This window comes from Schistocerca serialis, chromosome 3 (genome assembly GCF_023864345.2).
Source record: "Schistocerca serialis cubense isolate TAMUIC-IGC-003099 chromosome 3, iqSchSeri2.2, whole genome shotgun sequence".
Taxonomy (NCBI): Eukaryota; Metazoa; Arthropoda; class Insecta; order Orthoptera; family Acrididae; genus Schistocerca; species Schistocerca serialis.
Window position 1 is genome coordinate 611,679,082 of NC_064640.1, and position 12,975 is coordinate 611,692,056.

Genomic DNA, 12,975 nt, shown 5'->3' on the forward strand with positions numbered 1-12,975 from the left:
GTGATGAAAACATAAGAGTTTGTCACATAAACTGCAACACATGAATGCAACAGTTTCCCAGTCGCACAGTTTTCCTTGTGCTCTGTCATAGCCGGCATGTCAGTGTGTTCGGTCAGAAGGTTAGCTGCCTTCTGTAATAAAAAAACTGAGTTAATGGATCAACGATGAACTGAAATGGGTGTCTTGTAACGTCAGCCCCGAGCAGATACAACGAACGAAAACGAAGAAAATGAGATTAAAAAAAAAAACATATGTTTTTAACGTTTTCAAATTTTTCCGTGTGTAGACCGTGAAATCCTGCATATGCCCAAGCAAATCTGAACATGTCCTGGAATTTTGGAGAGCGAAGATGATTATGTGTGAGTGCCTGAACTTTGATAATTGTCTGAAAATAAAAAATTAAACTTTTCGTTTGGGGGAAGACTTGAACCAGGGACCCCTCATTCCGCAGCTGCTCATGCTAACCACGAGACCACAGCGCTCTTTGGCTCACAATTTCCTTGATGTTGCTTATTTTGCAGATGGACTACTCAGTTTGTATATTTTTCTTATTTTTTTCATAGTTCCACACAACTTCTTCCTGTTTTCTCGATTGATCTGTATTCAGTTTTTCAAGGCCTATCCACTGTGCCAACTTATAACTAAATCTGAGGGGGGTGCAATGGGGAGGTTCCCTTGTTAGTAAAATTTTCTAACGGTATTACTTAAAAGAGCAACTAAGTTTTTCTTTTATTTGCCGTTCTTCAAAGTAATCAAAGAGACCACTTATTCCTTTGTATCTGGAGAGTAGTGGGGATTGTAAGAGTGCATCCAAGATATGCATATCAGATTTTTTAGAGTCTTTTTATGTAGTTACATGTGGAGAGTTTGTTACTACCATGATTAGCATGATAAGATCCCTTATGCTGTGCCACAAATGTATGAGGGCTTTTTTTCCAAGGTCTGGTCAGTCACAAAATTAAAACCATAGTGAAAGTCTGATGAAGTTTTGCCCAGATGTGTTGCTCTGTGTGTTTAGTATACCTGTGAATTGCATCATATTGCACTTTTCAGTTCTGAGCACAGACTGGAAGCGTGTGCTGTTGTTCAATTTCTTCATGCTGAGGGGTCCAAACTGTTCTCATGTGGCCAACATACTGTAACTTTCAAGTGTGATAGCAAAGTGCAGCAATGGTGCAGGAACTTTGAAGCAGGGTGTACATATGTTTATGTCAGAGAAGGAAGCAAGCATCAGCTGATGATCTCATTCAGTGAGTGAATCAGGGTATTCAAGAAAATCCTCCATGAAGGTCACTTCAGAGCAAGTAAAGAGGAATGTTTCAACAGGCATTGTTCTCCTTCACAACAATGCTCAGTTGCACGCTGCAACTGCAACAAAGACACTCTTACAGCATTTTTGATGGGTAACATTTGACTCTGACCATATCCAAACTTTGCTCCCTGTGATTTTCATTTCTTTTCTCACATGAACCACTGGCTACGAGGACAGTGAGCCGCATACCTGTGTGTAGGATTGGCAGAAAGCAAAGGTGGCTATCTTCCCTGATGAGCGTATTGAAAATCTGATACATAACTACAAAAAATGTCAGAGTCACAGAGGTGAGTATGTAGAGAAGTAGCTGGAAGGTGTACCTAATGTTGCAAATAAAACAATTTTGATTTTCACTGTAGTTTCAATTGCAAGACTGATCAGACGCAGGTGCATACATATCTCCCCCCCCCCCCCCCCCTCTCACTCTTTATATATAACAATGAAAATAATCAATTATTGATAATATAATGTAATAGCTTTTCACTCTTATTAACTCATGTGATGTTTTAGTAGTAATCTCTGTCTTGCATATCAGCCTGTCTTCAACCTTTAGGCCCTCAGTATTTCAAATCTCAGCCTGTGCAGTCCGCAACAATCAGTCTTTCCTTATTGTCCCATCTGGTAAGTCTCCCCTGACACGGGGTTGTGGGTGACTTTACTGAACAGTACCCCTTTCCCTAAACCTCTCCAATCCTTTTCCTTCAATCATCTTCCTTCCCCTTCATCTCTTCTGCCAGAAGAAGGAACCACTGGCTCCGAAAGCTTGTAAAAATTAATTCCTCTTGTGTGTATGTTACTCTGCTGCTGCTTGGTGTGTGTGTGTTTGTGTGTGTGTGGTACACTTTATCAGTTACAAAGATGCCAACATACTGACCATTTAAGTTATTGCTTTTTACGTGAGTCCTAAGCTACCCTAATTACTTTTTGTAACTTTAGGTGATAGATGCAAGATTATGTGTGCTGTCAAGGATCATATGATTTCAGTTTGTGTTTGAAGTTAATTTAATATTAATTAGATTCATCACAACACTGGGTAAGTCTTTTGTAGCTGAATAACTCATTCCTTTCTGTGCCACACAAAGACTGTGTAATGGATAGTACCAATCATTTTTCTCTAATTTCATACTTATCGTTGTTCTCTTCAAATTCAGATTGAGTGTTGATAATGAGCTTCATCGAGAAGCAAATTTGTGGAATGGCTATCATCAGTGTGCCCATCCATTGAAAGACCTATCTACAAGAAGTTCAAAAGTTTTCCTTGTTGTGTGTGTGTATGTGTGTGTGCGTGTGTTTGTTTGAGGTTTACGGGCGCTAAACAGCGTGGTCATCAGCGCCCATTTTTCCTTGTTACAACATGCACTTGCTTGCTTGGTATCTTAACCCCAGTACAGAAATTAAATGTTCATGTTAATATTTTCCATTGCTGGAGCATAACTGATCTCAGAATGGTATATCATCAAATATGACTTTTCCAAATAATTAATCTAGGCCACTTCTTGTTCTTATTCTATGTAACACAGTTTTTGAAGACATTAATTAAGTATATAAAAAATCTGAAGAAGAACTTGACCGTAAGTATGTTTACACAGTCAAAATGACAGCAATGGAACTGGGTAACAAGTCTTAACCGTGTTACATGAAGTCATTGAACAGTACTGACGAAGGTGGGATGAATTGGATAGTGTTAATACAGTAATTGTTCTCTATACAGTTCTGTTGGTTTGATGTATATTGAACCCATTCTTAAATAACATGACAAACAATTTAACAGTAGTACAAATCACTGTGCACCTAAAAACAATTTAAAACAGTTCAACAGTGTAAATGTTTTATGAAGAAAATATTGCAGATGGGTTGCAGTTCATTTCACAGCAAACTTAGTCATTAAAACAGCAGAAGTATTGCAAAATTAAATGCATTTTCACTCTATGATGTCTTTGAAGGTGCACAAAATAGTTTTACTATTTAATTTTCTCAACAAATTTACAATAAAAAAATGAAATAGCAGTTTTTATTTTGGTTGTCAGCTTGTAAGATTAAGAAGCCACATTAAAAATGAAAAAAGTTTTTATCCCACTATTCTGTATCTAATCCAAATGAAAGGATTCTCTAATTACAAATTGACAACAAAATCTCAAAGTTTTCATTTTGCTATAACTGGCAGTCAGTATTTACCCTTACTACAATGGGCATTCAATAAGTAATGCAACACATTTTTTTTCTGAAAGCAGGTCGGTTTTATTCATAATTCCAATATACCGTATTAACCATATTATTCTGCACTCTTTTGGCTATAAAACCTCTGCTTTTTTACATAATATCTGTTTAATGAAACAGCCTTAGACCACCATACTGGGATGGCCTGTAGGCCAATATGGCACATCTGTACTGGTCAACGTCTTGCTGTGTCAATAACCTACACATCATTAATGAACTGCTTGCATGGAGCACATTCAACATTGGGCCAAACAGGAATTCTGCACAGATGGCCTATCATTGCTCTTTATGTTCTTCTGTTAGACAGTGAGGAACCCAGCAGGCAGGAGTCACAGCTGTGTGCAGCTGGCCAGCAAGAGGGAGATCGGACTGGTTTCCATGACCTTGTTGTGATGATGACAGATGCCTCGCCCAATGATTCACCATGTTTTTGTTCACCGCCAGGTCTGAACAGACATTCTCCAAGTATCTATGAATATTTGCTATCCTCTGGTTTTCCACTAAAAGAAACTCAGCGACAGCTCTTTGCTCGTAGCGCACCTCTGTTACTTTTGAATGCTATGCATAGTGCCATCACATATCAGTACTTCATGAAACTATAGGGGCTGAAGCAGAAATTTTCCATGATATATCACAACAAATTCCACATTTTTTTAATTGAAATTGGCCAAGGAAAAAGGTATTACATTACTTATTGAATGTCCCTCATAATTTATGAAAATTGCAGTCCCAAGAAGGTTATAAGTGACTGCAAAAAAATTTATGTCACAGGTTAGTTGCATTAAAATACACAAATAATCTGACCCTCAGAATCCAGTATTCGGTAAATCACCATGTACCGCAATCAGATCCTCTAAACATTATGATGTGGAATGAAAGAGGGCTTGCATGCATTTCTTGTGAATCCCCCTCCATACAGTTTGTATGCAAGTCATTGAAGAAGTTAGATGGTCATGATGAACAAATTGTTAGTTAATCAGAACCTAGGTGTGTTCAGTGAGTCACTTGGTGAGTGGATGTGTTGATAATGGAAGCAGTGGTAATTATTCTTCTTTAGTGAAGGCTTGCCTTGCTCTACATGGTTGAGCATTGTCCTCTTGAAATATGATTTGTGGAGTTATCTGAAGGAAGGCCAGTCACTCAAGAATTGAAACTTTCCTGATTTAGCAACTGTTATATACACTCCTGGAAATTGAAATAAGAACACCGTGAATTCATTGTCCCAGGAAGGGGAAACTTTATTGACACATTCCTGGGGTCAGATACATCACATGATCACACTGACAGAACCACAGGCACATAGACACAGGCAACAGAGCATGCACAATGTCGGCACTAGTACAGTGTATATCCACCTTTCGCAGCAATGCAGGCTGCTATTCTCCCATGGAGACGATTGTAGAGATGCTGGATGTAGTCCTGTGGAACGGCTTGCCATGCCATTTCCACCTGGCGCTTCAGTTGGACCAGCGTTCGTGCTGGACGTGCAGACCGCGTGAGACGACGCTTCATCCAGTCCCAAACATGCTCAATGGGGGACAGATCTGGAGATCTTGCTGGCCAGGGTAGTTGACTTACACCTTCTAGAGCACGTTGGGTGGCACGGGATACATGCGGACGTGCATTGTCCTGTTGGAACAGCAAGTTCCCTTGCCGGTCTAGGAATGGTAGAATGATGGGTTCGATGACGGTTTGGATGTACCGTGCACTATTCAGTGTCCCCTCGATGATCACCAGTGTTGTACGGCCAGTGTAGGAGATCGCTCCCCACACCATGATGCCGGGTGTTGGCCCTGTGTGCCTCGGTCGTATGCAGTCCTGATTGTGGCGCTCACCTGCACGGCGCCAAACACGCATACGACCATCATTGGCACCAAGGCAGAAGCGACTCTCATCGCTGAAGACGACACGTCTCCATTCGTCCCTCCATTCACGCCTGTCGCGACACCACTGGAGGCGGGCTGCACGATGTTGGGGCGTGAGCGGAAGACGGCCTAACGGTGTGCGGGACCGTAGCCCAGCTTCATGGAGACGGTTGCGAATGGTCCTCGCCGATACCCCAGGAGCAACAGTGTCCCTAATTTGCTGGGAAGTGGCGGTGCGGTCCCCTACGGCACTGCGTAGGATCCTACGGTCTTGGCGTGCATCCGTGCGTCGCTGCGGTCCGGTCCCAGGTCGACGGGCACGTGCACCTTCCGCCGACCACTGGCGACAACATCGATGTACTGTGGAGACCTCACGCCCCACGTGTTGAGCAATTCGGCGGTACGTCCACCCGGCCTCCCGCATGCCCACTATACGCCCTCGCTCAAAGTCCGTCAACTGCACATACGATTCATGTCCACGCTGTCGCGGCATGCTACCAGTGTTAAAGACCGCGATGGAGCTCCGTATGCCACGGCAAACTGGCTGACACTGGCGGCGGCGGTGCACAAATGCTGCGCAGCTAGCGCCATTCGACGGCCAACACCGCGGTTCCTGGTGTGTCCGCTGTGCCGTGCGTGTGATCATTGCTTGTACAGCCCTCTCGCAGTGTCCGGAGCAAGTATGGTGGGTCTGACACACCGGTGTCAATGTGTTCTTTTTTCCATTTCCAGGAGTGTAGATTGTCCTTAATATAGGGATGTGACAATTTGGTGAGTTTCAAAACCATCATGTTGCCTTTCAATGTGCCACCAATAATGTTATATGGTCATTGAATTCTGATGTGATTGTGGTGTCTGGGACATGATACAATGCATCCCATTAGTACATCCTGCAGCAATTAATCAGTAATTCTTAAATGTTGTAGAGAACATTGGTTCAAGCAGCTCATTGAAAAGCGTTGAATGTTGAAAATTCTGTTTCCTAAAAATGTAATTGCCTGGAAACCTCAACTCATGAATTTCATATGAAATTACAGAAATATTAAATGTTCTGTCAGTGGCCATATAGTCTTTATAACATTACCAAAGCAATACTTTGGAGTTTTTCTGAGAGCACATATAATATCTTTATTGAAATATTGGAGGCAACACTAGCTCAAGATATTTGTGAGAAAGGTTAAAGTTTGTGGTTACTGAACTGCTAAAATTGACAGATGAAGATTGAGAAATTATTGACTTGTTACATTGCTGAGATTATTTAATTATTTTTGTGACAGTGTTAATTACTGTAGAATAGTGTCTCACCTTAACATCAATAATATGCTTAGAAATCATGGCTTGGATACAAGACTGTTTACTTAGTAGGAGTGTTATTACACCATGCACTCAACATATACAACAAGCACCTGTTGGTGTGTTTCATGATTAATTCATTCCTTTATTCACATATTGTGCTCCACGAATCCCATAATGTTTTTATTGTGTAAATCATGCCATGTTGTGGCAAAAAACTATGATTTCATAAAAGTAATGGCATAGGAGTTGAATAATTATTATTACATTTAACCATTTGAGTGGTGAATTAATGGTAAACAATTCAGTTGTTTGAATTATATGAAAGTTTTTGAAGTGAGCCAAGACCATCAATGCAGTATCACACAATTTGATTTATTTATTTATTTATTTTTGTGTTCCATAGCTCCTTGATGCGGGTGTATTGCTAGGATGTAGGATACGTCAGATTATTATGGTAATAACCATATATAAATGGTCATGGGGCTTTCAAACTAAATTATATATAAACAGATACAAGAGATTCAAGTGTTTAAACAATAACACGGGTTATAGCAGTAATAATGATTACAAAAACAAATTATAAGTCTTACATTCTAATACATATAGAAAGAATTCTACCATCAATTGATATGCCAGTGCTACATAGTCAGTTCTTCTAGGAATGCTTAAAACTAAACACTTTGTACTAATTGTTACACACTATTAAAAAATTGATTTGAGGCCTTATTCTGGCCTTCGTATTTGTATGTGACTCTCTAATTAATGTGTATTACATACAACTAGTCCTATCTGAAATATAAATAATAAAATTTTAAAAATGTGCTGTTGCTTTTGTGCTTCATGACATCCTAGTTCTCTGTGACAAATAAATCAGTAAGTTAATCTACCTTGTGAAACATTAAGTATACCAGTCTACAAACTGATGTGTTCCAAATCATTACAATGAGTTATGCAAATGAATTGTGGAACCTAGGTAACCATCTAAAATATTATTTGTTGATCATTTGTCATTCTCTGTAATAAATTAAAATTTAGTAGATATTGTTTCAAAAGAATACATATCAAAAGATTTCACTATATAGCAATGGTCTGAAAATTCATGATGGCATCGTTGGTCAACAACAAATAATTGGTTCTGAACATATTAAATATGACAGGGGTTTGAAAATGGTTGTTAATTTTAAAACTGTTCATTTTGTTATTGTTCTCTTATAAAGTTAAATTCTGTTAACAGGCAGTTTCATAAGATGCGAAGTAATGGGTTATTCATATCCTGGAGACATATAGGTACCATGAAATGTTACTACACTCGAAATTCCCTTCATTTTTCCTGAACTCCTTAATTTTTCAGAGATGCAGAGTGTGTCAAAGAGTAAATTAACAATAATATACTGCCTCTGTAAATCACATGAACTCTAAGTTTCTTGGAACTTAATAACATACTGTAGTACTAGATTACAGCTGTAATTGGGGAAAAAATAAGTAGTTAAATACATTTTTAAATAGTTTATTTCAAATCTGTGACTACATAGTATGTGGGGGTTTTTGTTAAAAATATTCAACCAGAATATGGAGTTTTATTATAAATTTTATGCTGCTGTGTTACTAAGCTGTCATGTCAGTAGCCCACAATTAAGGATTGCAGTGTACATTTATAATGGTGTAAATAGTAAACTCACCTTCATTGACAAGTGTATTCTGGCAGTGAATTATGTTAAAAGGAAATTTCACTCTTAAAAAATACACCATGTGATCATCTGATAACAAGTATCTGGATACTCATTAGTGAATATTAATATGAGTTCTGTCAATCCTTCACCTTTATGATGGCTTGAACTATGCTGGGGACACTTTCAGTGAGTTTTTAGAATGTCTTTGGAAGAATGGCAGCCCATTATTTTGCAAGGGCCAAAACCATAGAAGATAGTGATGTTGGATGCTGTGGCCTGGAGCAAAGTCAACTTTATAAAGATATTCCACTGGGTTAATGTCAGGACTCTTGGTGAACCAGTCCATTTCTGGAACGTTATTGTCCGCTACCCATTACCTCACAGATGCTGCTTTATGACAAGATGCATTGTCATGCTGATACAAACAACAATTTTCTCCTAACGGTTCCTCTACAGAATGCAGTACACGTTGCTATAAAGTGTATTCATATCCCTCCTTATTTAGCATTTGTGTAAGTACAGTAAGAGGACCGCACCATAACTATGAAAAACAGCACCATACCATAGCACCACCTCCTCCGTGCTTCACTGCTGGCACTAAGCATGATGGCTGATGATGTTCTCCAGGCATTCACCTAAACTAAACCCTTCCATTGGATTTTCACATGATATAATGTGATTCATCACTCTAAATCATTCGTTTCCAGTCATCCACTGTCCAGTAACATTGCTCGTTACACCAGCTCTAACAACACTAAGCACTGACTACAGAAATATGTGGCTTTTGAGGAGCTGCTTAGCTGTTGAGTGTCATTCTTTATATCTCTCTAGGCACACTCATTGAGCTATCTGGAATGCTGGTAGTGCTTTGGAACTCATGAGTAATTCCTTTCCCTTATTTCATGTGACTTTTTACAACCACCTTCTACAATGTTTGATCATCCCTCTCTGTCAGTACAAGAGGTATGCCTGGTCATGGTTCAGCTGTGGCTGTTCCTTCATGTTACCACTTCACAGTCACATCAACAACAGTGAAGCTGGGTTGAAATGTCCCTCATTGCTGTACTATTCAGGTGACATCCAATTACTAATCCAGGTTCAAATTCACTGAGCTCTGTTGACCAACCCATTCTGGTGTTACTGCCTCTCTACTGACAACGCAATACTTCTCACCTCCTTTTGTGCTAGTGGGCCCACTTCTTGTGACATCTAGTGGACAATTACACATTATGTATTGATTCCTAGATACTTTTGGTCCAATAGTATAGTGATAGGAAGGCTGGCTGGTACTTATCTGTGCAGCTCCCTGTATTGACAAAATAACATTCATATAGGTCTCATCAGTTGTGGCCTTCAGAACAATAAATTCATTTTACAGAGTGAGAAAATAAATTAGTTGTTGGAGGTTGTACAGGAGGCCAGCCACTAAGAACTCGAGCTAAGAGGATACAAGTGCTATGATGAGGAAGAAGGCCAGAGAAGAAGAAAAAGTCACCTGTGACAATAGGAGCTCAAAAGTAGTGTGTAGTAAGAACTGTATCAGCTTTATTATAGAGAAGTTAACAAGGACTGAGTGAGAATTAAAAGTTAACTGAAAGAGAAGAGAAAGTGTGAAGTTGAAATACTATACAGAGCCTCCCATTCTACTTACCACACATCGCTCTCCCACATGAATCCTTCCTTCCTATCATTGCTGTAACTCTCTACACCACCATTCCACATACATATGGCTTCTTTTCAGCTCTCCAACACTATCTCTCCCAAAATCCTCCAGAAAGTCTCCTAAAATCCCTGTTCACTTCCACAGTGGTCAATGTTCAGGCACAGTGATATAGTGCCTTTAATCAATCCTTTGCCCACAATAATGTGGAGTTGTGCCAGGAACCAATATGTGATTCAGACTCCACATTAAACTGTAGGTCATTTTTTGCCAGTATGATTATTAGGGTAAGTTAAGGATACATAAGTTGCCAGAGTGGTGTCCAATTCAGAGACTTGCATCAAGTCATTGAGCTACACAGAATTAATGTTATTATTCACTCTTACACACAGTTTTTTCATCTTAGACAAATGGACCAACTTATCATCATATTCCATTGTAGTTCTAGACATAATCTTCATTATCTTATGCCTACTTCCTGTCACATATTGATGTTTTTTAGAAATTTATCGTATTTAATTTTAATTTTATCATTTTATTCCAATCCACCTATATTTCTTGCTCTGTCCCTTCTATCAAATTTATATTGATACTGGCATCTTTTATTTCATCTTTGCTTCCTCCTCTCCTCATAACAGGTGGATTGTTCTTAGCTTAGTGACCTACTCTCTCCTTATCAAACCTGCTTAAAATTTCCTGCAAACTAGGAGTGCTGTGAACTATTTTAAGTGATTGTGATTGTAACAATGTATTCTGTCACATCCTTAAGGTGCTGGCAAAACATAGTTTACAGCACATCAATTTCATAACATATCTTGTGCTATTAATAGATAATGTACGGAAAAACAATCCATAGATAATTCCATATGTATTATTAGTGTTCATTAAAATTGAGAATATGGCCATTACTAAGTTCATCTTAAGGTGAAAGAACTCACAGTAGGCATTGCTATGGGATGTATAACTTTCTCTTTCATTGTGACAGTTGGCAAACATGTAATACCTGATACACCAATCTGAATGTTACAAATTTTATCACATAAGAGTCCCCATATGTCACTTACTGGAGGTGCTGTGTATTCTTATTTCTCCTTGAGAAATTCATATGGGGTAATTTAATTGTTTTGCAATGATCCATTGTATTCCTCAGTCTTAGGCGATTTCAGAATGTTACCAAAGGGTTTTAATGTTTACATATGTCTCTCCATCCCTCCCTATCTCTCTCCCTCTCCCTCCCTCCCCAACCCTCCCTCCCTCCCTCCCTCCCCTCCCCTCCCTCCCCCCTCCCCCTATCTCTCTCTCTCTCTCTCGCTCTCTCTCTCTCTCTCTCTCTCTCTCTCACACACACACACACACACACACACACACACACACACAGACACACACACACAAAATACCTTCCCACTCAAATCTCATAATCCCTCTATTTATTTTATCTCCATTTTCATGAACAAACTGCTACTCATAAGAAGTAACAAATAAACCAATCACTGAACAATGTGTGATAATTGCTTGATTTCTTTTCTCCTCAGAAATCGTGCATTGATTTTACAATTGGTGCTCGTCCTCTTGAGCGATATATGCCTAACAAGAGGAATGGTTTCAAATACAAAATTTGGAGGATTGTAGTATCAACACCATTTGAATATTTTATAATGATTCTTATTGTTTTCAACACCTTGCTGCTTATGATGAAGGTAAGTTGCATCACTGTCTTTTGTTGAAGTCTCCCCTTCATTAATGATTTGACTAACATGTGTTAAACCCTAATTTATTTATTGCCTGTGTACATCTGTGTTATAAAGTACCAACAATATAATGTGTACTGTAAGGCATCCATATGACTGTTCATGTCTGTGTTGCATTTTTATGTTTGAAGTACTGAGCTGAATATTGAGCACACCTTTGAAACATCGTACAAAAAGAGACCAGCACGGACTGCATTTTCAACATTTATGCCTGTATCAATAGGTACAAAACTACCACAATATGAGGCAGTTGGTTGGCTTTCCTTTGAGAGATCAATGCGACAAGTGGAATTATAAATTACCAAGAACATTAATACTTCTCAAACTCTTAGAAACTAAACCACCAAACAACATTAAATAGTACTTCACAATAAAAAAAGGACCTCAACCATTATTAAAAATATTGCTAATCTTTTGTATTAAGTAAAGTAGAATGCTGGTCTCTTCCAGGCAGAGTAAAATTATGTCTAAACACAACGTAAAATGAGAAGTATGAACTTATTCATAATACATGGATGGTATAATTTCCTGGTTCAAATCAACACATTCTTAAAGCAAATAAAAAACAGAAGTTGAAAACTTCAAAATTATTTTACATGTTACTTTTGGGACCTTAATTTCTCTCAAGTCAAATTTGACTACTTAAATAAATAATTGAAGGTTTCTATCCTGAGTTTTATTTTCATTAAATGAATGATTTTGAATGCTGCTCGGTTTTTTAGCAGGTACATTTAGACACTCACATGCTTAAAATGCCATCAGTACACTGTTTTGTTGCACGTAGTGCTGCATCAATAATTGGCTTTACATAGGTGAATGTTCTGAATATGTTAGTTGGTGTTGTGCATGGCACACATTGTCATCTGTGATCACATGGTTCTGTAAAAAATGCAAATGCACCATTATTTCCAATTTAAGCATCTTTAAATTTAATCAAAGTGTGCAAGAAGCTGGCCTTATGTCTTGACAGAAGAAAGCTTATGTTTAGGAACTGTTATTTTTGAACCAAGCAGAACCTAATTAAACTGCATCTCATAGTATAATTAAATACTTTGATAAGCCATTCAGAAATATTTATGAAACAGGAATGTGGTTAAAGTTAAATGGAGCTGTTCAGCTGCAGTATGGAAAATGCCTGGCACGCTTGCCGGTTTGCAAAAGCTTAAGTTTTGTCTCTGTTTGCTTGTCGCCCTATATTACTTATTTA

The 12,975-nt window shown here is 38.6% G+C and overlaps 1 protein-coding gene across 1 annotated transcript in view; it reads left to right on the top strand.

The window, feature by feature from the left end:
• LOC126471040 (voltage-dependent calcium channel type A subunit alpha-1) overlaps window positions 1–12,129 on the top strand; it is a 380,574-nt gene extending 368,445 nt beyond the window's left edge. Inside the window, exons 23-24 of the mRNA XM_050099107.1 lie at window positions 11,553–11,717; window positions 11,992–12,129. Of these exons, the coding sequence (XP_049955064.1) occupies window positions 11,553–11,717; window positions 11,992–12,129 (303 nt within the window). The remainder of the gene's footprint in view (window positions 1–11,552; window positions 11,718–11,991) is intronic.
• The last annotated feature ends 846 nt before the right edge of the window (window positions 12,130–12,975 follow it).